The sequence below is a fragment of the Zootoca vivipara genome, chromosome 2, assembly GCF_963506605.1.
Source record: "Zootoca vivipara chromosome 2, rZooViv1.1, whole genome shotgun sequence".
In the NCBI taxonomy this organism is placed as follows: Eukaryota; Metazoa; Chordata; class Lepidosauria; order Squamata; family Lacertidae; genus Zootoca; species Zootoca vivipara.
Window position 1 is genome coordinate 9,835,219 of NC_083277.1, and position 25,412 is coordinate 9,860,630.

The 25,412-nt window shown below is 48.0% G+C and overlaps 2 protein-coding genes across 4 annotated transcripts in view; one reads left to right on the forward strand and one right to left on the reverse strand.

The window, feature by feature from the left end:
- LOC118081116 (zinc finger protein with KRAB and SCAN domains 5) overlaps positions 1-12,189 on the forward strand; it is a 50,263-nt gene extending 38,074 nt beyond the window's left edge. For all 3 annotated transcript variants that reach the window (XM_035107309.2, XM_035107310.2, XM_035107308.2), the window contains one exon: positions 4,075-12,189. In XM_035107309.2, the coding sequence (XP_034963200.2) occupies positions 4,075-4,889 (815 nt within the window). In that variant the 3' untranslated portion in view covers positions 4,890-12,189. The remainder of the gene's footprint in view (positions 1-4,074) is intronic.
- Positions 1-25,412, reverse strand: part of LOC118081199 (zinc finger protein 271) — an 85,124-nt gene that overhangs the window by 56,197 nt on the left and 3,515 nt on the right. Inside the window, exons 3-7 of the mRNA XM_035107507.2 lie at positions 21,704-21,812; positions 18,627-18,709; positions 17,901-18,027; positions 14,364-14,471; positions 12,338-13,123 (exon numbers count right to left, since the gene is read on the reverse strand). Coding sequence (XP_034963398.2) covers positions 12,338-13,123; positions 14,364-14,471; positions 17,901-18,027; positions 18,627-18,709; positions 21,704-21,812 — 1,213 coding nt within the window. The remainder of the gene's footprint in view (positions 1-12,337; positions 13,124-14,363; positions 14,472-17,900; positions 18,028-18,626; positions 18,710-21,703; positions 21,813-25,412) is intronic.

Here is a 25,412-nt window from a genome sequence, read left to right on the forward strand (position 1 = left end):
CGAATGCCCTGTAAGACGAATTTCTCGCTAGACGAATGGATTTTGCGATCGGAGGTTGCCTCGTAAGACGAGGTTTTCTATGGCTGCCGCTTCTTCTTGCGAAGCATGGCCATAGAAAAATGAACCTCTGACTGCAAAGTCTACCGTGTAGCGAGAAATTGCCAGGGCTTTTTGCCGCCTGCCTTCCCCTTGGCTTGGGGGAGGCAGGCGGCAAAACGCCCCCACACCACCACACTTTGGCTCCAGGGACAGAGCCGAAGTGCAGCAGTGTGGGGGCTGCGAAAGCCCCCGCGGCGCGGTGCAGGGGCTTTTCACTTTCACACTGCGCCACTTCGGATCCAGGGGACAGTTTTTAGGTCTATTTCTTTCTCCACATTAACTTCAAAGCTTCCAAATATAAAGCACATTCCTCGGTGATGAGATCATAGTAGGATCTTTTCTTCCTGTTGAGGGAACGTTTCCAGCACCAGAAACTGTTTTCCTCAGGCAAATTTTCCAAGTTCGCAGGATTTAGAAACAAATAACACTCTCCCCACCCCCCACCCCTTATCCTGCATCTGGAGGGGAATTTAGGTCCAATCTTTAGGAGTTTAATAGTCCCAAAAAAATTCCGGCTTCAGGTCAATATGATCACCTTCCCAGTCAGTGGTCAGGAATTGACTTCCTTTTTAGATCCCTTCCCCGTGCCCCGATTAATTGTTCCAATTAATTCCAATTTATTCTGAACTCACGGCAGTCTTTAACTTTGATAATTACTTTGGAAGAATTGAGCGCTCACATTCCGCTGGCTCTTGCAGCTTTGTGCAGTGAAGGCAGCAATGGATCCATAGCACCCGCGCCTACCACCTCGCTCGCTCTTGGGGCTCTTACTAGAGCCTACCGGGGAGCAAAGGAGGTGCAAGGGGTGTTCGCCGAATCTCCACAACCTCAGAACACCCGATCTGAGGTTCTTTGGGGTGCCCACAGCGCTGGTGCGGTACCCCGTTCCCTTCAGTGTGCCGGAGTTTCTCCGCAAGAAATCTCCTGAGAGGCTTGAAATGGCGCTCAACCGGAAGTCTCTGTTTAAATATTTTTTTTCAACTCCTCATATACCATGTCCCAGAAACTTTTAATTTTATTACAAGTCCACCACATATGAAGTACCGTGCACTCTGAATGATTACATCTCCAGCACATTTTAGATATTGTTTTATACACTTTGGATATTTTGGTAGGTGTTATATACCACCTATAAAAACATCTTGAGAAAATTTTCCTTTATCAAGTCGCAAGCCGTGAATCTCCAGTCCTTATTCCATAATTTTTCCCATGCCAATAATTGAATATTTTTGCCTAGGTCCATTGCCCAAATTATTCCCTCCTTTCTTTCCTCTGCACTTCCATTATTATCCCACCTTTTACATTTGCTCATGGAAAAGGCAGTAACAACACTCATGACTCCATACTGGTATCTTCACCCCTGCAATCGCCTTAGCCCTGATGTGCCCAGACCATTTTAATAATAATAATAATAATAATAATAATAATAATAATAATAATAATAATAATAATAATAATAATATTTATACCCCGCCCTCCCCAGTCAGAACCGGGCTCACACCAAAAAAATTACAATAAAACATAAAAAAACAATTAATTAAAATACAGATTAAAATACAATATTAAAATTTAAAATGCAGCCTCATTTCAAGTAGTCCATAAATCCAAGCTATGAGGGAGGAAAACACAGGGGTCAGACTAAGTCCCAACCCAAAGGCCAGGCGGAACAGCTCTGTCTTGCAAGCCCTGCGGAAAGATGACAAATCCCGCAGGGCCCTGGTCTCCTGTGAAAGAGCATTCCACCAAGTTGGGGCCAATACTGAAAAGGCCCTGGCCCTAGTAGAGGCCAATCTAGCCACCTTATGGCTCGGGATCTCCATAATATTGTTGTTTGTGGACCTTAAGGTCCTCCGCGGGGCATACCAGGAGAGGCGGTCCCGTAGGTTTTAGGTCTCAAATGTCTGATGTTACCCTGGCAACCTACAGTGAGGGAAGAGCATCATAAAATCCTCTTCCTGGGTCTCAGATTGCTTCAAGGATAGTTGATTTTACACTCTGGTGCTAAAACATCGTGCTGTTCGTATCACTTTCAGGTTGGGGATTTTGTGGTTTTATATTTTGATTTTGTTCTTTGAACCCGAGCCCTCTGGGTATAGGGTGGCATAAAATTCAATCTATATATATATAAATGTAGAAGGTCTATGTTTGTACGGCCACACTTTTCTCCAAAACCGCTTGCCCGATCGGCCTCAAATTTGGCCACAACATCAGGTGCACATGTGGGAGTGTCTCTATCCACTTACATTGGCCGGATGACACACCTAGGACAGGTAGAAACCTGGATTTATGTAAAAAAAATTTGCACCCTCCAGTGGACATCCAACAAACATAAGGGGAGCAGCTCGCCCAGAGAGCAGGCTGCTCCCCAGGGACCCACGCCCGCCTTGGAGATCGCACACCCGAGAGCAGGCCACTCCTCAGGGACCTGCACCTGCCTCGGAGAGCTTGCAACAGCCACGGAGGAAGGCCATTCCACAGTCCCTGCCCGCCCCGCAGATCACGCCCCCACCAATCTAGCTCCCGCCAGAGACCAGGCCTCCTCCACAACAGGCCTCTCCACGTCCCTTGCCACCCCAGGAGACACGGAACGGCCACAGACAAGACCGCTCCACAGTCCCCAGCTGCCACATGGATTCTGCCTCCACCAGGGAGCAGGCCGCCTCCAGAACAGGCCGCTCCCCATCTCTCGCCGTCCCAGGCCGCGCCCTCCCCACAGATTCCGCCACCAACAAGGAGCAGGCCACCCTGGGAGACAGACTGCATCCAAGATCTGAGACCAAACACAGCCCACCGACATCCCCCCGCCACCCCCCACCAAAATCAAACCCACCTCTCGATCCAGACACCCCTGGACACCACACCATGCCCCCAAGATCAACACACTCCACCGACATCCACCCCACCGAAATCAAACCCACCCCATGATCCACCCCCACCCCACCGCCATACCCCCCCCACCATACCCCCCACCGAAATCAAACCAACCCCGCGATCCGCCCACCCCTGCACAACGCACTGCGCCCCTGAGATCAACATCCACCCCTGACATCACCCCCACCAAAATCAAGCCCTGAGATCAACACCCCCCCACCGACATCTCCCCCACCAAAATTAAACCCACCCCATGATCCAACCACCCCCAGACAACGCACTGCACCCCTGCGATCAACACACCCCACCGACACCCCCCCCCCGCCATCCACCCCACCCAGGGATAGGTAATGCCTTCCCTGGGTGGGATAGGGACGACCAAAATAGGGGACAGGGATACGTAACCCCTACCCTGGGTGGGGTGTGGGGACCAAAAAACAACCCAGGGATAGATAAGTCCTTCCCTGGGTGGACTGGGGGAGGCGAATACGAGACAGGGGTATATCAACCTTTACCTCCGTAGGCTATAGGGATCCAGAATAGGAGACAGGGATAGGTAATGGGTCGGTACACAGTGGGGGGAGACACAGGGATCCGCCTACCTAAACATAACACACACAAAACGGACTCTGACGGTCAGGGAAGTCTGAAGGGGGACTCTGACCCTCCATTTAACAAACTGAGCCACAGCAATGCATGGCAGGGCCAGCTAGTAAATAAAATAAATAGATAAGGGGAGATGGAATGCAGCATAGGAGGGAGATGTCCACAAATGCAGAACGCACAAAAATCAAGCCTAATACCGTACATTCTAAACAGTTAAATGCAATTAAACTGAAGCATTTAAACATTGTTAAAATAATGAAAATATACACCTGGGGTCTTCTTATATCAAAAGGATGGAGGGGCCGCTGTCAACGGGGCCATGCTCTTCCTAATGTCCCCATTTGCTGAAACTCAATGCAGCAGGGCTTCATTGACAAACATTGTTACCTGGGAGAGCTCTTTCCTCCTCCTCCTCCTCCTCCTCCTCTACCACCCCCCTTCTTCCCTTGAAATGGGCTGGTCTCATGCCTGGATTGTTTCTCCCATCTGTCCCTGCAGGCAACATGACAACAGTGGAACTGAAACCTCTGAAAGTGCCAGTGCTGAGCCACATGGACAGTGACAAGCTGGCTGAGCTCCGGGGACGATGGAGCCTTTGCAAACAGAAAGGGGGAGAACAAGCAGAAGGGCCTGTTGCCTCCGCCGACGGTGCTTCCACTGCTAAGGCTGCCTCCACTGCTGAGGGTGAATCCGCTAAAGGTGCCTCCACTGAGGATGCAACGAGTGACTCGGCCAAGGACTCCGAGGCTGAGGCTGCAGCTAAGGCTGAGGCTGCAGCTAAGGCTGCGGCTGAGGCTGCAGCTGAGGCTGAGGCTGAGGCTGCAGCTAAGGCAGCAGCTGCAGCAGCAGAACGTGAGCTAGCAGAAATTAAAGCAACAAAAGTCCGTGCGAGGCTGGAAAGGTTTGTGTATTCCAAAGGCGGGGAGACAAATCCCTGCCCGTCAGAGCCGGACACCAGCCAGACTGCCCCAGTGGAAGAGAAGCCACTGCCTCCCGAAAGTTCTGCAAGCGAGAAATCCTCCGAGGGTGAGCCCACCACCTTAGCTGACCAACAGAGTACCGACGACACGGGGGAGGGTCCCCAAGAGGGCAAGGCAGGGGAGGGGCCCCATGAGGGTGAGGCAGAGGAGGGGCCCCATGAGGGCGAGGCAGGGGACGGGCCCCACGAGGGCGAGGCAGGGGACGGGCCCCACAAGGGCGAGGCAAAACCATACCTCTGCTCCCAGTGCGGGCAGGATTTCATTCGGAAGGATTCCTTGGAAGCCCACGAGAAGACTCATGGCTTTGAGTTCAGCAAGCGCTTTGACGAATGAGCTGGCAGGGCCTCATAGGGCAGGATTGGTTATCAAGGATCACGCTGAATTGTTAGCTGAGGAGAGGAGATGGGAAATAGCGGCACAGCTGTGAAGGAAAGACTTGGGACCCATCTCCAGCCCAGTTCAGACAGTCATATAGACTTGCCCTGACTTGCCCCACTGACTGTTGCAGCAAGTTTGGGGCAGTGGCCTTCCAGCTGCATGGACTGATGGAAAATGGAGGTCAGTGACACCTGGAGGGACACAGGTCCCCCACTTGTGAACTATCCTATCTTAAGAAGGCTTAACTCAGTAGCAAGTTCTGCTGGGAGCTGGTGTCCTCCGTTGGTAAATGCGTACTTAGGTTGCAACCCTGTGCATGGTTCACATTGTACTGCACTGGGGAAGTCTTGTTCACACCGTCACAAGCATTGAAGTCTGTTTTGCAGTTGTTACTCTTTCTAAGTCTGAAAGGGCAGTGGCACAGGAAATGGAAGGTGTCAAAAACTTTATACAGCAACCCCATCCCTTTGCGGAGCAGGTGTGGTGGTGATTGAGCATTCAAAGGAGGGCTGCTAACTTTTTTTTACTGGCCCCTGCTCCTCTGCCTTCAATGTTGTCGATATTCTCAGTTTACAGAGCTGACCTCTTCCATGCTGCTGGGTTGTTGATTTTTTGGCACATGGTGGTGATTTAACGGCCCAAGATCAAGCCAGGCTGGGTATGTTTTTACCAGTTTGCAACCTGAACTCAGACTTCTGCCCGTGTAATGTAATATAGCTCCCTCTCTTCCTACCTCTGGAGTTTCCGAATCTCCCCTCGTCTTGCCTCATGACTTTTTATTACTTTTAAATGTTTTTGTTTGTTTTTTCAACATTTAGACAAGAGCCCTGGCTAGTTTGGATACTATAATTCAGTAGACTTTAGACATGAAAACATAAGCGTCCTTTTAGCTTGGCATTCTGTTTTATGCACCAACCCGCTGTTTTCAGATGCCCTGCTAGCATCTGTTAATTCGAAGGTTTCCTGAGGTTCACTTGCCCTGCTGACAGTCCTGGATAAAGGTGTATTAGAAATATTGAGCGGTAGTTGGGAAATAAATGATGATTGGGAAGGGGAAGTTTTGTATAATTTTGTTTGCCTTGGTGCCGTTGGAAAGCAAAAGTGCACTGGAGATGAGAAAGTAACAACCCTAGAAGTATAACTTGCCTGAGAAAAGTAATGTCTATTATAGAATACAAAGTAAAAGTTGTAAAAATTTTAGAGCTGTTGACGTCATGTTTGTGGCAGCTGCAGAGGAGTTTGTGGACATGAATTCTCATAATCAATAAAGAATTTTTCAATTTTAAAACCTTCCAGAATCTTTCCCCCCACTGTCAATGTTGGACTATTTTGGGAGCTTACCTTTATAAAGGCTTATGGCTGCAATGCTATGAATGAATTTTTAAGGTGTTAGGTTTAACACACGCATTCATCAAAATGGAGTCTTGTAAAAATGGGGGAGGGGAAACCAATGCACAAAAACTGCAAGAGAGTTAAAACTATCCAATGTGAGTTTGAAACAGCACTTAAATGGATTGATTATTGATCAGGCCAAAGGCCCATTTAGTCTGACACTCTGTTCTTACAGTGGCCATTCAGTCTCCAAGGAAGACCCAGAGTCCAACAACGCTACTGTCCCTACCTGCTGATCCAAACAAACAACTGCTATGCAGTGGCACATGCTACCTCCAATTGTAGAGGTGGAACACAGCCAGCAGCCACTGGTAGCCTTTATCCTCTCTAAATCTGTTTACCCCTTTTTAAGCAAGCCAAGCTAGCAGGCCTCGCTATATCCTGTGTCAGTGAATTACAGTTTGTGGCACTTGGGGGAGCACAACCGCACTAGCCAAAGCCCTTAGTAAGAGAAACCATTTTTGCCCGGTGTCTTCAAGAAATTGCAGGAGATGCTGGCTGAATGCAGGGAGAGCAGTCCAGTTGAGTCGCCACAAGGAGAAAAGGCTTGTAGTTCACACACACCACCTAAGGGGTGAGGCTCTCCAGCTGCGGTTCCATCAGCCCCAGCCAGCATGGCCAGTATGCTGCGGTCTATGGTCTCCGAACCATGACTAGTTGGGTCTGGCACACTTCCCAGTGGCAGCAGTTGTGAATCAGCAGTGGCACACAGCATCAAAGTGCTTCAGGAGCTCTGACCCAGACAGCGAAGTAACAAATCACAGAAGCAACAGACAGTAAATAGTCTTACTGCCAGATTATACAAAGTTTGACAATTGCAACTATTTACAGTTTACTTCCACCAGAGTCCCAGTGAAGTTTTCTCTTAAGAGTTTCCAGGCCTTGCTCTCTGCAAAGCCGCCTCCCCCCTCTATCTTCTCAGCTTGGTAGATGGACACAGACTAAACACAGTTCATAATCACTGTAGGAACTGCGGAGGAGTAAAGAACAGTTCCCACAGAAATGTCCTCAAGTAGGAATAAACATCCAGCACTTAGCTGCTTCTGGAATCTTCATGAACTTCTGGAAATGAATGAACACACTCACCCCAACACAGTAAGTGGGAGCAGTTGTAGCTGTAGATCAGCAACAATTGGGACCCCACATGTTTCCTATCTCTTTCCTAGGAGGTGAAAGCACCCAAAATCGATTATATCAATGCAGATATTGCATGAGAGAAGATGGTATTTTAGATAGATGTAGCTGAATTTTTGAACTGGTCAGAATATGTGCCTACCTAGCCTTTGGAGGAAGGAGTTAATTTCTTTCATGGGGGCAAATCACCCCATGCATGATATAAGCCAACAGGAGCAAGATCAGCCAAGCCAGTTGCTATGGCAACAGCCCAGTGTCATTTATAGAATAAGCTTACCAGATTTTCTTCAATGAATCTGGCGACACACTTCAACTTCCTACTAGATTCTGAAGGAAATCAGCCCTGAGTGCTCACTGGAAGGACAGATCCTGAAGCTGAGGCTCCAATACTTTGGCCACCTCATGAGAAGAATCCCTGGAAAAGACCCTGATGTTGGGAAAGATTGAGGGCACTAGGAGAAGGGGACGACAGAGGACGAGATGGTTGGACAGTGTTCTCGAAGCTACGAACGTCTGACCAAACTGCAGGAGGCAGCGGAAGACAGGAGTGCCTGGCGTGCTATGGTCCATGGGGTCACGAAGAGTCAGACACGACTAAACAACAACAATTAAATAGATGGATTTCGTCAGGGGACTGATTTGTAAATCCAGGGACTGTCCCCGGGAAACTGGGACGTCTGGTAACTTTATTATAGAAATGATTAGGATATGACAGCTCATCAGTAGGTGAAGGTGCAGTCCATGTTACATCTTGAATTGCTGGAATAACAAATTATTTATACTTTTATGTGTCTGCATCTACAAAGCCTACAAGCTTTATATATCAACGTCTGGAAGAGTATTACTGAAGCCTGACCTTCCACAGCAGTAAACTATTTTGGGCCTTAAGCTGCTTCTGTGTGGTGACTGGAACTGGGGGCAACTTCTGCTATGTGGGCATCTCACCTCAGATTCCCAACAGGTTATGGGCCCAGTTCTCCAGCTACCACAGCCCAGTTATCAGCTACCAGAGGTCAGAAGTAAGAAGGCAGTAAATCTGGATGACACAAGCGAAGGAGGAGACAAGTTGAAGCAATAAATTTTCTGTGACATATTCCAGGGAGGCGGATGATGGTGCAGTGTCTCACAACCGGGCTGGTTTTGGAATAGTTGTTGGAGGGAATTATTCATGTTGGAGCTTCATGGTGTACATGTATAGAAATACTTTCTACTTGTATCTGTATCTACAAAGCTTACAAGCTGTATGTATATATAAACATCTGGAACTTTATTACTGAAGCCTAATCTACAGGAGTAAACCATTTTGGATCATAACTGGAACTGGGGGCAACTTCTGCTGTGTGGGTATCTCACCAAATATTCCCAACAGGTGGCCCCTGGATATTATCTTGAGAGAAATTTAACCCTTGGGCTGCAAAGTTTCCCCACACCTGTCCCTACCTGTCCCTGGAGATGCCAGAAATTGAAACTGGGACCTTATGCATGCAAGTTTCAGAATTGAGCAGAAGCTGAAGTGGTGGAAGAGGCAGGGAGGAGTCCAGCTGGTGTCTCCCTGTCAGGCCACCCTTGTCTCTCAGAACCAGAAGAGGCATAAAAAGGCTGGAGGAGAGGTTGGCTACACAACCTCTTCACTTGATTGGTAAAAGCCCTGGAAAGGAGGGGACCTAGATGGCTGTGTAGAGGCGAGGATTTTCAGTCTCGGCAACTGATTTTTATGGAGTAACACCACTGGGAATATGCTACTCTGTTCATTAGGCTTAACACTCAACCAGGTTCGTCATGTTTTTGCTAATAAAGAGTTAACTTCTACTTTGAACTGTGTGATTACTGAGCAGCACGCTCCTGATATGTACCTTAATTACACGAAGGGGTATTGGTGTAATTTATATATTCCTGATGTTCTGTGTTGCTCTTCTGTTAACACTGTTGTGGTGTTACACCAGTACAGGTGTCGGAGTTTTTTCAGCCAGAACAAAGTTCTGGCACACCTCAGGTGGGCACCATTGCCATTATAAGAGAACAAGGGACATGTTCATGGTGAGTTATGGCACCTCTTTTTCCATAAAAATAGCACTGTCGTGTGTGATCTTAAAACATTATGGAGACTCAACATAACACTGAAATTTGCAGAGAATTTTTAAAATAAAAGCTACACACACCCCCAACCCAATCCAGTAAGGACTCGGTGGTCGCAGCATTTTGACCGAGAGAGAAAAAGCCTTGGCAATTGCCTGGGAGCAGTTGGAGAAGCAAGGCAGAGGAAGATGTTGTTGTCGTTTAGTCAGACTCTTCGTGACCCCATGGACCAGAGCACGCCAGGCACTCCTGTCTTGCACTGCCTCCCGCAGTTTGGTCAAACTCATGTTGGTAGCTTTGAGAACACTGTCCAACCATCTCGTCCTCTGTCGTCCCCTTCTCCTAGTGCCTTCATATCTTTCCCAACATCAGGGTCTTTTCCAGGGAGTCTTCTCTTCTCATGAGGTGGCCAAAGTATTGGAGCCACCTCATTGTGGAAGATACAGATATAAAAACATGTTGGTATAAAAACCACGTCCTCTGTTGGATGGATCATCTCGAGTTTCGCAGACTAAAAACTGGAGGAGCGATGGGAGTGTGTCTGGATCACCAGAGAAGCACCCCACATCACAACATTTTGTTGCAGGGCCCGCTCACTAGTTGCAACAAGTGTTTCAACATTTAAAACCCAGCTGCTGCCCAGCAGCATTTAAAGACCAGAGTGAAGATGTATAGCATGATCAGTGACCGCAGTTGCAAGTGAGAGCCGGGAATCGGGCTGTCTGAATGACCTGGTGAGGAAAAGCATGGTCCCCTGGCAATGGGGAAAGCCAGTACTTACCTGCCTCTGGTTGCTAGGCAGCCTGCGCCAGGCGCAAAACTGCATCAGCAACATCTAGAAGCAAGTTGGGAAACCTGTTTCTCTCAGATAAAGATCTGGCGGTTTCCCTACCCATGCTCTTGACTCATGTCACAACAAATAACCCATCTATCAACTGGCGCCACCTGTTGAGAAGGGTGGGTGAACTTTTGCAAAAACTGCTGAAGTATTACCAATGCTCCATAACAATAACAGCCACTCCTATGTCAGACATCTGAAGGCAGCCCTGTTTAGGGAAGTTTTTAGTGTTTTATCGTGTTTTTAATAATCTGTTGGAAGCCACCCAGAGTGGCTATTATTATTAATAAGTTGGCAGCTTGTTGATTTGGCTTCTGGTGACATCACAGGCTAATAGTCTTCCTCTTTTAACATGTAACCGATTTCATTATTGTCATGATATTTTTTGCAAATGTGAGGCCAGATCGTCCTCTGAATGTCAGAGTGGTGCCAGAACAATCAAAAGCACCCTAATCAATCCTAGAAGGGGTTAGAAGCCAGACCAATAATATTTATTTGTTTATTTATTTATATTTTCTATATACATATATAAATCTTAGGCAGCTCTTGTTTTATTTCATTTTCAAAACCGCTCCAAGTTGCGTAGAAAATAGTGTAACAACCAGGAACAGTTTAAAAACTTTTAAGTGAAAAGCCAAACAATAAGGAAAATGTACACATGCACTCTCGCACGATAATATTAGTAAATCGCCAAAACAGGGAAGAAGAAAGAGGTAGGAGAAACCGATCAATCGTGAAGCAGCCTTTATAATGTTTTCCTATGAAATGGTGTACATGGTATTGCTGTTGAAATCAGAGAGAGAGAAAGAGAGACTGCAGCCTTCATGAATTAAAAGTTGTCATCTGCTGGAGAAAGGTATATAGTGATGGCCAGTGTTCATGAAAACAGGTGTTTACCAGTAATAGTAATAACTGATCTTTCTAAAATTGTAGACTTGGAAGGGATACAAAGGGTCCCTTAGTCCAACTGCAGGAATCTCAGCAAAAGCATCCTTGACAGGTGGCCCTCCAACCTCTGCTTATAAACCTCCAAGCAAAGAGAGTCCACCAGCTTCTGAGGGAGACCGTTCGACTGTCCAACAGCTCTTACAGTCAGAAAGTGCTTAGTCGGAATCTCCTTTCTTGTTATTTGAAGCCATTGGTTCTGGTCCTTCCCTCCAGAGCAGGAAAAAGCAAAGTGCTGTCACATGGAAGACGGAGCAAGTTCGTTTTCTCCTGCTCCAGAGTGTAAGACCCAAACAAATGGCTTCAAGTTAGAAGAAAGGAGATTCCAATTAAACATCAGGAAGAACTTTCTGGCAGTAAGAGCTGTTTGACAGTGGAACGGACTCCCTCAGGAGGTGGTGCTCTCCTTCCTTGGAGGTTTATAAGCAGAGGTTGGAGGGCCATCTGTCATGGATGCTTTAGCTGAGATTCCTGTCTTGCAGGGGGTTGGACTAGATGACCCTGCGAGTTGTTGGATCCCTTTTCTTGTGGACTATAAAATATTGTAAACCACCTGTGGACCTTGGATGAAGGGCGCTCTACAAATACAAACAAATACAGTAAGTTGGAAGGGAAGATTCTTGCATTGCAGGGGGTTGGACTAAGTGACCCTTTGTATTACTTCCAAGTCCACAATTCTACGATTCTATCATTAATGGCTTCTCCCAAAAGGGGTGTGGCCAGAAAGAGAATTCTCAGTTGGCACTGCCCACCTCTTCTAGTACCCAGTGAGGTGGCTCTTGTCTGAGGACATCCATAATTCAGGAACCAGCGACAGGCTCACAGCTCTTGAGCTATTGTTCCAAATAGCTCTGAAAACAAAGGCATTATCTGCAGCTTACAAAAAGGTCTGTCTCTCTCAAAACACACACACACACACTACACAAAAGGCCAGCGCATCTTTGAGAGCCACATTCTCAGAGTATTAATAAGGCCTTTTCCCCCAGATGGGTTTTCTCATGTCTGTTCAGTATGGCTCTCTGGGTGAAGCTTTCCCCGCAGGCCTGGCACCCGTATGGCTTCTCTCCTGTGTGGATCCTCTGGTGCCTGAGTAGCACCTCTTTCTGGTTGAAGCTCTTCCCACACACAGGACACTCATACGGCTTCTCCCCTGTGTGGATCTTCTGGTGCCTTACTAGCGAGTCCCTCCGGCAGAACTTCTTCTCGCACTCAGGACACTCGTACGGCTTCTTCCCCGTGTGGATCTTCTCGTGTCTGATCAGGCTCTCCCTCTGGCTGAAGCACTTCCCGCACTGAGGGCACTCGTGTGGCTTCTCCCCTGTGTGTGTTCCTCGGTGCCGGATGAACCCTTCTCGCCCGTTGAAGCTCTGCCCGCACTCGGAGCACTGGTACACTTTGGGCCTCGCGTGGATCCTCTGGTGTTTCGCCAGGTAATTCTTCTTCTGGAAACGCTTCCCGCACGTGAGGCACTCGTAAGGCATGGCTGCGGAGTGGACACTCTGGTTTGCAACCAGTCCAGATTTGCATCGGTACCATTTCCCGCCCTTCGAGTACAGAAATTTATTCACCCGTGCATGTCTCAAGGTTTCCTTTACTGCCCTGTGACTTTCTGCCACCTCGTTTAGTGCACCCCATCCCTCCGTAGGCTTCGCCCCACATCGCTCATCAGATTCGCATCCGTGTTCGTGAATTTCGGCCACCAGAGAAGCCTTCCCTTGGGATATTTCCAGCGACATGCTGTATATTTCATCTGGCTCTCTGCCTCCTTGTGGGGGACTCTCCTTCTTGATTTGAACTTCATCATCTGCAGAGAGAGAAAGAGAGATAACGGAGACAATAATTCGTTCAAACTGACAGTCCATAAAAAACCCCAAAGCCTTTTTGCTAGGAATACAGTAATGGGGATGGAGATCCTGAGAAAGCAGACTAATTTATTTATGTACGTGACAACAGCAGCTAGAACTTCATATGCGCAGGGGTGGAAATAGGAAGGATTTCCAATGAAGAAGGAATTGCTTACGAAACTGATGGACTATGCTGAAATGGCAAAATTAACTGCCAGATTAAGAGGACATAATGATGAAGTGTTTAAGGAGGATTGGAGACCATTGATACATTATCTATCAGAGTGTCACCCATACATAGTCTCTGGCAGGATTTGAAATATAAGCAGTGGATTAATGAAAGAACTGGAATTTTGATAGTAAAAACGTGTTGTAAAACAGCTCAGAAAATGGAGTCAAAAACAAGCATCAGGAAAGGGTGGGTGGGAAGTCAATTGGAAACTTTATGGGGTTTTTTTGTATAATATTTTTGAATATTTTTGGAGTTTTAATTATATATATATATATATATATATATATATATATATATATATATATATATATATATATATATATATATAATAAAAAATCAAGAATTCCTGTCATTATAATAATAATTTATTTATATATTTATGAAGCATTGGGGAAAAGTTTGCCTATACATATAGTAAATGTAGTAAGTTTAGGATCCTTGCAAATAGTAAACCAGCACACCAGGCAAAGGAGGTTTTTTTCTCTTTGATGTGCTAGATTTCTTCCTGCAGGGAGGTGCTGGCTCACTCATTTTATACAGGGAAGTTTTTAGTGGTTTGATGCTTTTGCTATTCTGCTAGGAGCCGGCCAGAGTGGCTGGGGAAACACAGCCAGATGTGTGGGGTATAAATAAATAAAATAATATAATAACTATTATTATTATTATTATTATTACACGGGACCTTTAAAAAATGACATTTCCCCACGCAGTCTGAAGTGGTACAGTCTGTTCAACCACCTCAGAATTCTCCCACCTCATTCACATGTGGATTGGCTGAAGAAGCCATGTGGGTGTGGTCAACCATGTGGAACTTTCCCACCCAATCAGCACCCAGGACAAGAAAAGCAGGAAGTGGCACATGGAAAAACAGGCACAATGAAAGCAATACGAGGGTGTGTGATGCACCCCTCTGTAACTACCCCCTCCCAACTAAGCCCTGCCCTGCCTTTAATACCCCTCCCCTTTACCTGAGATGCTTTCTGCAAATACTTCGCCATCCTCAGAGTCCTGGATGAAACCCATGTCTCCTTTTTCCATTTGGGATACAGCCTCCGGTTTGGGAATCACAAACCCTCCTTAGAATAGAGAAAGAGACAGAGAAAAGGAACACTGAGAGAAATAGTCATTGACTGAACGTTTTGCGGGACAAAGAGTATTGGTGGATTACTCCTCACCACCTGGCCTGGGCGGGGCCAAGGCCTATATGAACTGCTGCTGCTGCTGCTACCAGCCAGGAGGACTCCCCTGCTCAGCGCCTGAAGGCCCCAGTCCTGCCACTCACCACCTGGCCTGGGCGGGGCCAAGGCCTATATGAACTGCTGCTGCTGCTGCCAGCCAGGAGGACTCCCCTGCTCAGCGCCTGAAGGCCCCAGTCCTGCCACTCACCACCTGGCCTGGGCGGGGCCAAGGCCTATATGAACTGCTGCTGCTGCTACCAGCCAGGAGGACTCCCCTGCTCAGCGCCTGAAGGCCCCAGTCCTGCCACTCACCACCTGGCCTGGGCGGGGCCAAGGCCTATATGAACTGCTGCTGCTGCTGCCAGCCAGGAGGACTCCCCTGCTCAGCGCCTGAAGGCCCCAGTCCTGCCACTCACCACCTGGCCTGGGCGGGGCCAAGGCCTATATGAACTGCTGCTGCTGCTGCTACCAGCCAGGAGGACTCCCCTGCTCAGCGCCTGAAGGCCCCAGTCCTGCCACTCACCACCTGGCCTGGGCGGGGCCAAGGCCTATATGAACTGCTGCTGCTGCTGCCAGCCAGGAGGACTCCCCTGCTCAGCGCCTGAAGGCCCCAGTCCTGCCACTCACCACCTGGCCTGGGCGGGGCCAAGGCCTATATGAACTGCTGCTGCTGCTGCTACCAGCCAGGAGGACTCCCCTGCTCAGCGCCTGAAGGCCCCAGTCCTGCCACTCACCACCTGGCCTGGGCGGGGCCAAGGCCTATATGAACTGCTGCTGCTGCTGCTACCAGCCAGGAGGACTCCCCTGCTCAGCGCCTGAAGGCCCCAGTCCTGCCACTCACCACCTGGCCTGGGCGGGGCCTGAGGCCTATAAGAACTGCTGCTGCTGCTACCAGCCAGGAGGACTCCCCTGCTCAGCGCCTGAAGGCCCCAGTCCTGCCACTCACCACCTGGCCTGGGCGGGGCCAAGGCCTATAAGAACTGCTGCTGCTGCTGCTGCCAGCCAGGAGGACTCCCCTGCTCAGCGCCTGAAGGCCCCAGTCCTGCCACTCACCACCTGGCCTGGGCGGGGCCAAGGCCTATATGAACTGCTGCTGCTGCTGCTACCAGCCAGGAGGACTCCCCTGCTCAGCGCCTGAAGGCCCCAGTCCTGCCACTCACCACCTGGCCTGGGCGGGGCCAAGGCCTATATGAACTGCTGCTGCTGCTGCTACCAGCCAGGAGGACTCCCCTGCTCAGCGCCTGAAGGCCCCAGTCCTGCCACTCACCACCTGGCCTGGGCGGGGCCAAGGCCTATATGAACTGCTGCTGCTGCTACCAGCCAGGAGGACTCCCCTGCTCAGCGCCTGAAGGCCCCAGTCCTGCCACTCACCACCTGGCCTGGGCGGGGCCAAGGCCTATATGAACTGCTGCTGCTGCTGCCAGCCAGGAGGACTCCCCTGCTCAGCGCCTGAAGGCCCCAGTCCTGCCACTCACCACCTGGCCTGGGCGGGGCCAAGGCCTATATGAACTGCTGCTGCTGCTGCTACCAGCCAGGAGGACTCCCCTGCTCAGCGCCTGAAGGCCCCAGTCCTGCCACTCACCACCTGGCCTGGGCGGGGCCAAGGCCTATATGAACTGCTGCTGCTGCTGCTACCAGCCAGGAGGACTCCCCTGCTCAGCGCCTGAAGGCCCCAGTCCTGCCACTCACCACCTGGCCTGGGCGGGGCCAAGGCCTATATGAACTGCTGCTGCTGCTGCCAGCCAGGAGGACTCCCCTGCTCAGCGCCTGAAGGCCCCAGTCCTGCCACTCACCACCTGGCCTGGGCGGGGCCAAGGCCTATATGAACTGCTGCTGCTGCTGCTGCCAGCCAGGAGGACTCCCCTGCTTAGCGCCTGAAGGCCCCAGTCCTGCCACTCACCACCTGGCCCAGGGCGGGGCCTGATGGGCTTTATAAAGGACTGTTGCGGCCCCTGCTGCTGGGCAGAGAGGGCTCCGTTTTGTTTTGTTTTTTGTTTAAATTCCTGTTATTTTTTACCTATGTTATTTTAAACTGTATTAAGGATGTATTCTTAGTTTTAGTTCTGGATTTTGATTTATGTCGAAATTGTTTCCCATTCGGTTGTGTATTTTTTGATGTGGTTTATGTACTGTTTGTGACTTTTGTAATTGTGCTATTTCTGTATTGTTTTGATGTTCGATTGGAAGCCGCCCAGAGTGGCTGGGGAGACTCAGCCAGATGGGCGGGGTACAAATAAAAAATTATTATTATTATTATTATTATTAAAAAGTTTCAAAATAAGCTGTCTTATGAAACTGATGGACTCTGATGAAATGGCAAAATTAACTGCCGGACTAAGAGGAGATAATGATGAAGTGTTTAAAGAAGAATGGAGGCCATTGATGGATTATCTATCAAAATATCACCTATACATGAAGTCGCGGGCAGGATTTGAAATGTAAGCAGTGGGTTACTGATATAACTAATGGTAGTGAAGTTTAGATAATAAAAACAAATGTATTGCAAAACAGCTAATAAAATGCAAAAAACAAACATCAGGAAAGGAGCAGTGGGAAGTCAAGAAGATATTTATGTTGAAAAATATGTTTTTTTCTATATAGGATGATAAATGGTTTGGAATATTTTTGGAGATTCAATAAAATGCAGTTTTAAAATAAGCATAGAACACTTTCTACTTAGCCTGCTGGTTGGGGATTAAGCAGATGCGGTCACAGAATGAAATCCTCAGCCAGCCAAACCCTGTTCCATAGTACTCCATTTCATTCATCCTCCAGTTTTCCTCCTTCACAAATAGCCACCCAGCATTCCATGACCAATGAACATGGTCAATCTTCATTAGATTGGCTTTTTTGGGGGGGTGTTCTTCTGAGGGGCTCCCCCCACCCACAAAGATGTTTCGTGCTTGGCAAATCTTGGGGCATTACCCTAAGTTTACCGATGCTTCTCTCTTCTGTGTGGATGGGGCTGTTTCAGTTGCATTAGGACCCCAACTCAAACTATGAGCTTGCCATTAGGATATAGGATGAGGGCAGGGAGAAGGGTGCATCAGAGTCTGCCAACCCAAGCCCAGTTCCAACAGCCTTGCTGGGCTCAAGAATGTGTGTTCCTGCCGAACACACATTCTGGCTGTTGGGTCTCAGGCACAGCATCAAACTCCTTGTTTGGGCTGTTCTTCTCATGGAGGGATCGTTTTATTGATTGTAGTAGAAACTGCTTTGTGACCATCTATGGTGAAAATCGGTCCGTAAAGGATTGGAAATAAATAAAATGTATTTGTTCTCTCCCCCCCCCCCCGCTTCTTTTCTACGGGGCGAGGACTTCCTTACCTAGAGAGCTGATGTCCTCAGAGTCCTCCTGCATGACTTCCCAATGCATGGTTCCTTGACTGGTGTTCAGCACAGCCCACTCAGCACTGCCCAAAGCCACAGTCACCTCGTTTAAATTCACACTTCCCTGGAACGATAAAAGTATCCCCTCCATTCTGCATTGTCCTGGGTTGGACTAGATGACCCTTAAGTATTCCTTCCAATTCTACAACTCTATGATTCTAATAGCTGTATAATTTTGGAGACTGGCCCTTTCCTCCTCTCCATTATCTCTCACCACTGTCAACGCTGTAGGCTCATTGAGGTAGAGGTCCACCTGGTTTGCCTTGTTCTGCCTCGAATTAGATCATGGCTGCAAAACATCAAGCTCAGGGGCCAAATGCAGCTCCCAGGCCATTACCTGGCCCTCGGACATTTCCCCTCACCAGCCCTGCTTCATACCTTCCCTCAGGTGTTTTTGGTTGCTTAGAATGTGCCCTTGAACTCTTAATAATGCTTCTTTGCTTGCCTGGATGAAAGACCGGGGATGTGTGTGCGCACGCACGCGAGCATGTGTGCACATAGAGAAATAGTCCTACTCTCCAAATGGCAAAATTCACATTTGTTGGTCCATTCACTTTTGCCTCTGGCCCTGCCCACTACTGCTATGTGGCTCCTGGAAAGTTCCCCAGAAGGAAATGTGGCCCTCTGGTCAAAACGTATTTCACACCCCAGAACCTCACATACCTCAGAAAGTTCAGTGTCAACTATTTCTTGTTCTTCGGGAGGAAGCACCGGACTGGGATGACTTGGGGACATTATTCCGCTGGCTGTAAAGAAGGGGAATGTTTCAGATACCAATAATAGTGATTGAGTCAATTTCTTAACTGCCCTTCCCAATAAGGTCCTGGGCAGGTTGTAGTGATTTAAAACCCACTCTCCAGCTCTGGCCTTGCTTCATGTCGCCTGTCAGAAATGCTGCAAACGTCCCTGACTTCTGGACCCTGTCCAAATTTCTCACAGGACAAACTTTCCACTGCTTCGACCTCAGCAGTGCCACCTGCTGGTTGCAGTGATGCTTGGGATGATGCGGCATTCATCTCCCCTTGTTCCTCTTTCCGGTCTGGAGAGTCTTCCCCCAGAACAGGAATCTTCCTCCAAAACGCCTCCAAACATGACTGGAGCTTCTGGTGTCAGGAACCATTGTCTCCCACTCCATGTGGATGTCAGAGAGAGCAAAGTCCAGCCCTCTGAACATCTCCGGTATCCTAGACAGCCTGTCGCCATCTTGGAATGTCCAAGTGTGTCGCAGAGGAAATTCCTGCCGAACACACATTCTGGCTGTTGGGTCTCAGGCACAGCATCAAACTCCTTTTGCAGCTTTGGGAACAAAAGCACTGCTCCCCCACATTCCCAAATTCACAGGGAATGTGTCAGGGAACTCCCAGCAGGTCCGTGGGAGGCAGGGCCATCTTAAGCCAATCCAGCGCCCTGGCGCTAGGTCCCTCCAGCGCCCCCCTCCAGAGCCTCTCCAAGGGCCCGGGAGTGCCAAGCGGACCGCGGCATCCTCCTCCTCGTTTCCCCAGCGCTGGGTTCCGCTCAGTCAAGCTTCGCCACCCGCGCGCGCACCACGGGACCAGTAAGAGTTGTTTGGGCGCTATGCGCGCTCTGGTGGCGAAGCTCGACTGAACGGAACCCAGCGCTGGGGAAACGAGGAGGAGGCGCAGCGCGGAGTTCTTGGAGAAGGAGCGCAGTCCTGGCCAGATCGCCGGAACCCTGCGCTCACTTGGCACCCTTCCAGCGCCGTGGTTCTCCGTGCCACTAGCCTCTATGGCTAGGACGGGCCTGGTGGGAGGAGAGGGAGGTCAGATCGAGTTACAGGGAGCCTCAGCCCCTCCTCTCCAGCACCACCTCTTCCAGCTGGGATAGTAGCGAGTCATCCAATGGGGTGGAAGGAGGGATGGTCAGAAGGGTGGAGAGAGGGCTCGGAGATGATAGCAAAGAGCCCTTGCACTGCCTGCAACAGGAGTTTTCAGAAGGGGAGACGTTGCTTCCAGCGCCCTGTTTGCGCAGAGGGGTCAAGCGCAAAGAGGGTAGGAGGTGCTTGGGGGCCTCCCAAGTTCTAATGCTGGGGGAGGAGCAGGAAGGGGGTACTCCCGGATTCTGGAAGTGACTGAAATGGACGTGTTTTAGTTAGCTCTGCACTGTATATGGTATGCACAATAAACCTGTAAAAAGCCAGGTTGGAGTCCAGCGTTGTTACTCATGAGTAACCAACCACCTCACGCCCGTACAGAATGAATCAGAAGAATCCTATCTTCTTAAAGTCCATATCTGCTACTTCTACGCAGCATCGGGGGAAATCGTTCCCTCCCCCAGTACAGTCTTGGCAAAGTCTTGCCTCCAGCGGCATGTCACATCTCCCTAACTCAGGGGATGGGACTTCTTCCTCTTAGTTCCCTCCACATAAACTTAGGGAATGGGATCTTTAGACTTCCAAAAGGTCCATTCTGCAGTTTAGCTCAAGCTGGAATAACCTTTTATAGTCCTTATCAGACGGCCACTGCCTCTTCTGCTGGCCAAAATTGCCTGGCAAGAACTTAAAAGGCGTCTTGCCTTTCTCTGTGCACAAGCTGCTGGCTACGGCACAAAAATACAGTCTAGCCTGTTTTACTTTCACTTTTAGGCATTCACTGTACTCACACAGTCCCCACGCAGCTTTCTTTTCTCTTCTGTCTCTGAAGAGGCCTGCTTCACGCTGCCAGTTCCAGGAGACTCCAACTGGGACAAAATCAGCCCCTGGTCCTTCCTCTGCTGGCACTGGGTCTTTGGCCCCAATCCCTGGGCCCATAACCGATGTTAGGAGTTGTCCTATACACTAGTAGGACCCTGGCAGAGACACATGCCTGACTGGCATGTTCTCTCCCTCCTGGTCAATCGTTTGTAAGCTTCAAAAGCTTTCTGCTGCTCGAACATCACAGCAACTGATGCCAACAGACATCAGCACACTCAGGGATCCGCAGAGTGCTCGCAATTCGCATAACAGACCTCAGCAACTCAGCATTTGGCTAATCTACTTTGTTTACATATAAACACACACACACGGAGCACTGCAACATGGCTCCCTCTCTCTCTAGCATCAGACAGCAAAGGGGGAAAAAAACAAAGGACAACAATCCCATTTCAAGGAACACAGTAACAAAAACATCCTGTCTCCATCACTTTCCACTCTGTGGAATGTAAACATACACTGTTATGTGATAGAAAACAATCCCATGACTGCAGACACAGGGAATGAATCTCCAACATACCCCACCCTGAACTTCTGGGGTGAGCAGAACTACCAAGAGGGCCCCCTCTGCTTGTCTTAACACCCGGGAGGGTCTGTAGGGAAAGAGATCATCTTAGATATTTGGGGCCTAAGTCATGACTAATGTGACATGTGAGCAAGCTCCTTGAAACAAACTGGCAACCAGTGCATCTGTTTTACAAGGCAGGATGCCACACTTTAAGCCCATAAATAACCAGCACAGATGTCATAGGAGTGCCAAATGGAACCCCAGCCATCTTTGTTTGTCCCCTAAAATAGCCTTCTCCAACCTGGTGGGCCTCCAGAAGTTGCTGGACTCTATCTCCCATCATCCACAGCCAGCATGGCCAGCAGTGAGGGATAATGGGACTTGTAGTCCTTCAATATTTGGGGGAAGCCACGACTATCTTTCAGCCGTTGCTAGTTTTCTCATCGTGAGTCCCTCTGAAAAGTCGCAGAGGGATCCCAGGAATCCAGTTTGAATAAATGCTGCGCTAGCCCAATGAATCCTCACCCAGCAAACAGAGGTCTTTGTCTGCTTTCTCATTGGCCTCTATGTAGATTTGCCTCCGATGTGCCCCCTTGGCTTCTGAGGGGCCCGTGGGCACTTTCTCCACCGGCATCTGAAAAAGAACAACACAGATCCCACTCAGGATGGGGAAGATGCAGGAGGGCTTGAGAGGAGGGCAGGAGGTGGACAAAGCAAATAACTGATGGGGGCAGGGGGGAGCAGGGGAGCTTCTTACAAAAGGGGGGGGGAGATCAAGTAAGAAAAGCACCTGGACATTTTGTGTCACATCTATCGTCTGCTTGGCGCATATTGAAGGCCTTCCTTGTTCAAACATCCTTTCAAGTGCAGATTTTTACCCCAGCCTATACCCATATTGGATTTGAAATTGTTTTTATATTCCTGCTGCTGGAAGACAATGGAAGAGTGTGCCTTGGTGGGTGAAGTAAAACTGATGGAGAGTTACAGCATCTACTGCAGTATGGAATTGTTCTTAATTGCTTTTGCACGTGGAATTGTTTTAAAATTATTTTTATAATTGAGATATTTTTGGGAAAGCAATTCATAAATGGCATTAAAAATGGAGCAAAAGATGAGCTTGCCAAAGCCTCTATGACACACAGGGTAATAGATATACAGTGGTGCCTCGCTAGATGAATTTAATTCGTTCCATGGGTCTTTTCTTATAACGAAAAAATTCGTCTAGCGAGTCCCATAGGAATGCATTGAATTTTTTTGAATTTTTTTTTTTGCCTATAGGAACACATTAATTGAATTTCAATGCATTCCTATGGGAAACCGCGATTCGCTAGACGAAAACGCATTCGTCTAGCGAGGCAACCTCCGCTCGAAAAATCCTTTCATTAAGCAGAAATTTCGTTAAGCAGGGCGTTCGTTAAGCGAGGCACCACTGTAGGACATAATATAGATTTTAATCTCTGGGGAAACCTTTGGAAAAGCCATTTGAAGTTCATAGCATGTTATTCATAGAATCATAGAATCATAGAATCATAGAGTTGGAAGAGACCACAAGGGCCATCCAGTCCAACCCCCTGCCAAGCAGGAAACACCATCAAAGCATTCCTGACAGATGGCTGTCAAGCCTCTGCTTAAAGACCTCCAAAGAAGGAGACTCCACCACACTCCTTGGCAGCAAATTCCACTGCCGAACAGCTCTTACTGTCAGGAAGTTCTTCCTAATGTTTAGGTGGAATTTTCTTTCTTGTAGTTTGAATCCGTTGCTCCGTGTCCGCTTCTCTGGAGCAGCAGAAAACAACCTTTCTCCCTCCTTTATATGACATCCTTTTATATATTTGAACATGGTTATCATATCACCCCTTAACCTTCTCTTCTCCAGGCTAAACATACCCAGCTCCCTAAGCCGTTCCTCATAAGGCATCGTTTCCAGGCCTTTGACCATTTTGGTTGCCCTCTTCTGGACACGTTCCAGCTTATCAGTATCCTTCTTGAACTGTGGTGCCCAGAACTGGACACAATACTCCAGGTGAGGTCTGACCAGAGCAGAATACAGTGGTACTATTACTTCCCTTGATCTAGATGCTATACTCCTATTGATGCAGCCCAGAATTGCATTGGCTTTTTTAGCTGCTGCATCACACTGCTGACTCATGTCAAGTTTGTGGTCAACCAAAACTCCTAGATCCTTTTCACATGTACTGCTCTCAAGCCAGGTGTCTCCCATCCTGTATCTGTGCCTTTCATTTTTTTTGCCCAAGTGTAGCACTTTACATTTCTCCTTGTTAAAATTCATCTTGTTTGCTTTGGCCCAGTTGTCTAATCTGTTAAGGTCATTCTGAAGTGTGATCCTGTCCTCTGGGGTGTTAGCCACCCCTCCCAACTTGGTGTCATCTGCAAACTTGCTCAGGATTCCCTCAAGCCCATCATCCAAGTCATTGATAAAGATGTTGAACAAGACTGGGCCCAAGACAGAACCCTGTGGCACCCCACTAGTCACTACTCTCCAGGATGAGGAGGAGCCATTGATGAGCACCCTTTGGGTTCGGTCAGTAATCCAGCTACAAATCCACTGAATGGTAGCATTGTCTAGCCCACATTTTACCAGCTTCTTTACAAGAATATCATGGGGCACCTTGTCAAAGGCCTTGCTGAAATCAAGATAGGCTACATCCACAGCGTTCCCTTCATCTACCAGGCTTGTAATTCTGTCAAAAAATGAGATCAGATTAGTCTGACATGACTTATTTTTCAGGAACCCATGCTGACTTTTAGTGATCACAGAGTTTCTTTCTAGGTGCTCACAGACTGTTTGCTTAATGATCTGCTCTAGAATCTTTCCTGGTATTGATGTCAGGCTGACTGGGCGGTAATTGTTTGGGTCCTCTCTTTTCCCCTTTTTGAAAATAGGGACAACATTTGCCCTCCTCCAGTCTGCTGGAACTTCGCCTGTTCTCCAGGAATTTTCAAAGATTATTGCCAGTGGTTCTGAAATCACCTCTGCCAGTTCTTTTAATACTCTTGGATGTAGTTCATCTGGCCCTGGAGACTTGAATACATCTAAACTAGCCAAGTATTCTTGTACTACCTCCTTACTTATTCTGGGCTGTGTTTCCCCTGCTGAATCATCTGCTCCATATTCTTCAGGTCGGGCGTTGTTTTCTTTCTTGGAGAAGACTGAGGCAAAGAAGGCATTGAGGAGTTCTGCCCTTTCTCTGTCCCCTGTTTGCATTTCACCATCTTCTCCTCTGAGTGACCCCACTGTTTCCTTGTTTTTCCTTTTGCTACGGACATACCCATAAAAGCCCTTTTTGTTGCTTTTAACCTCTCTGGCGAGCCTGAGTTCATTCTGTGCTTTAGCTTTTCTGACTTTGTCTCTACACGTGCTGGCTATATGTTTGAATTCCTCTCTGGAGATTTCCCCCCTTTTCCATTTTTTGTACATATCCCTTTTAAATCTTAACTCAGTCAAAAGTTCTTTAGATAGCCAGCCTGGCTTCTTTAGGCATTCTTTGAAGGAGAACTACTCAAAAATGATTTACAGATGGTATTTAACTCTGAGTAGGCTAGTTAAGATACCGTATATAAGACTGAATCAGATAAGTGCTGGAGATGCAAGGAGAACATTCTTTCATATGTGATGGACTTGTAAAAGGGTAAAAGAGCATTGGGAAATAATCAAAAATGAATTGAAAAAAATGCTTTAAAGTACTTTACCCCCCCCCCCAAAAAAAACAGTCCTTTTTGATGGGGATAATTCAGACAGAAATCCCCAGGTGTCAAAAAAGATTATTTATGTATGCCACTACTGCGGCCCGTGTTTTGTTAGCCCAAAAATTGAAAAGGAGCTAGGTCCCAACCAAAGAAGAATGGCAACTTGACAGATTATGTGCAGTTTGCAGACTTAGCATATAGAATAAGACAACAAGACGAACATACCTTTAGAGCAGATTGGGAAAAGGTTTATTGAATATATGGGGGGAATTGTGTTCACTTGAAAACGTTGGCAGCATTAAGATAAATTCAACAGTGTAAATAAGTTTCGATGGATGTAATAATGGAATACTGAATGGTTTAGTTTATATAAACTATGCAGGGATTTATGGTATGAAAAATGAACCATGGAAAGAGAAGAAGGGAAGTCACTGATAATTTAAATTGTAAAACAGAAAATGTAATAAAAAATTATAGATAGATGATAGATAGATAGATGGCATTCACAAAACCTTTCTCTGTTCTT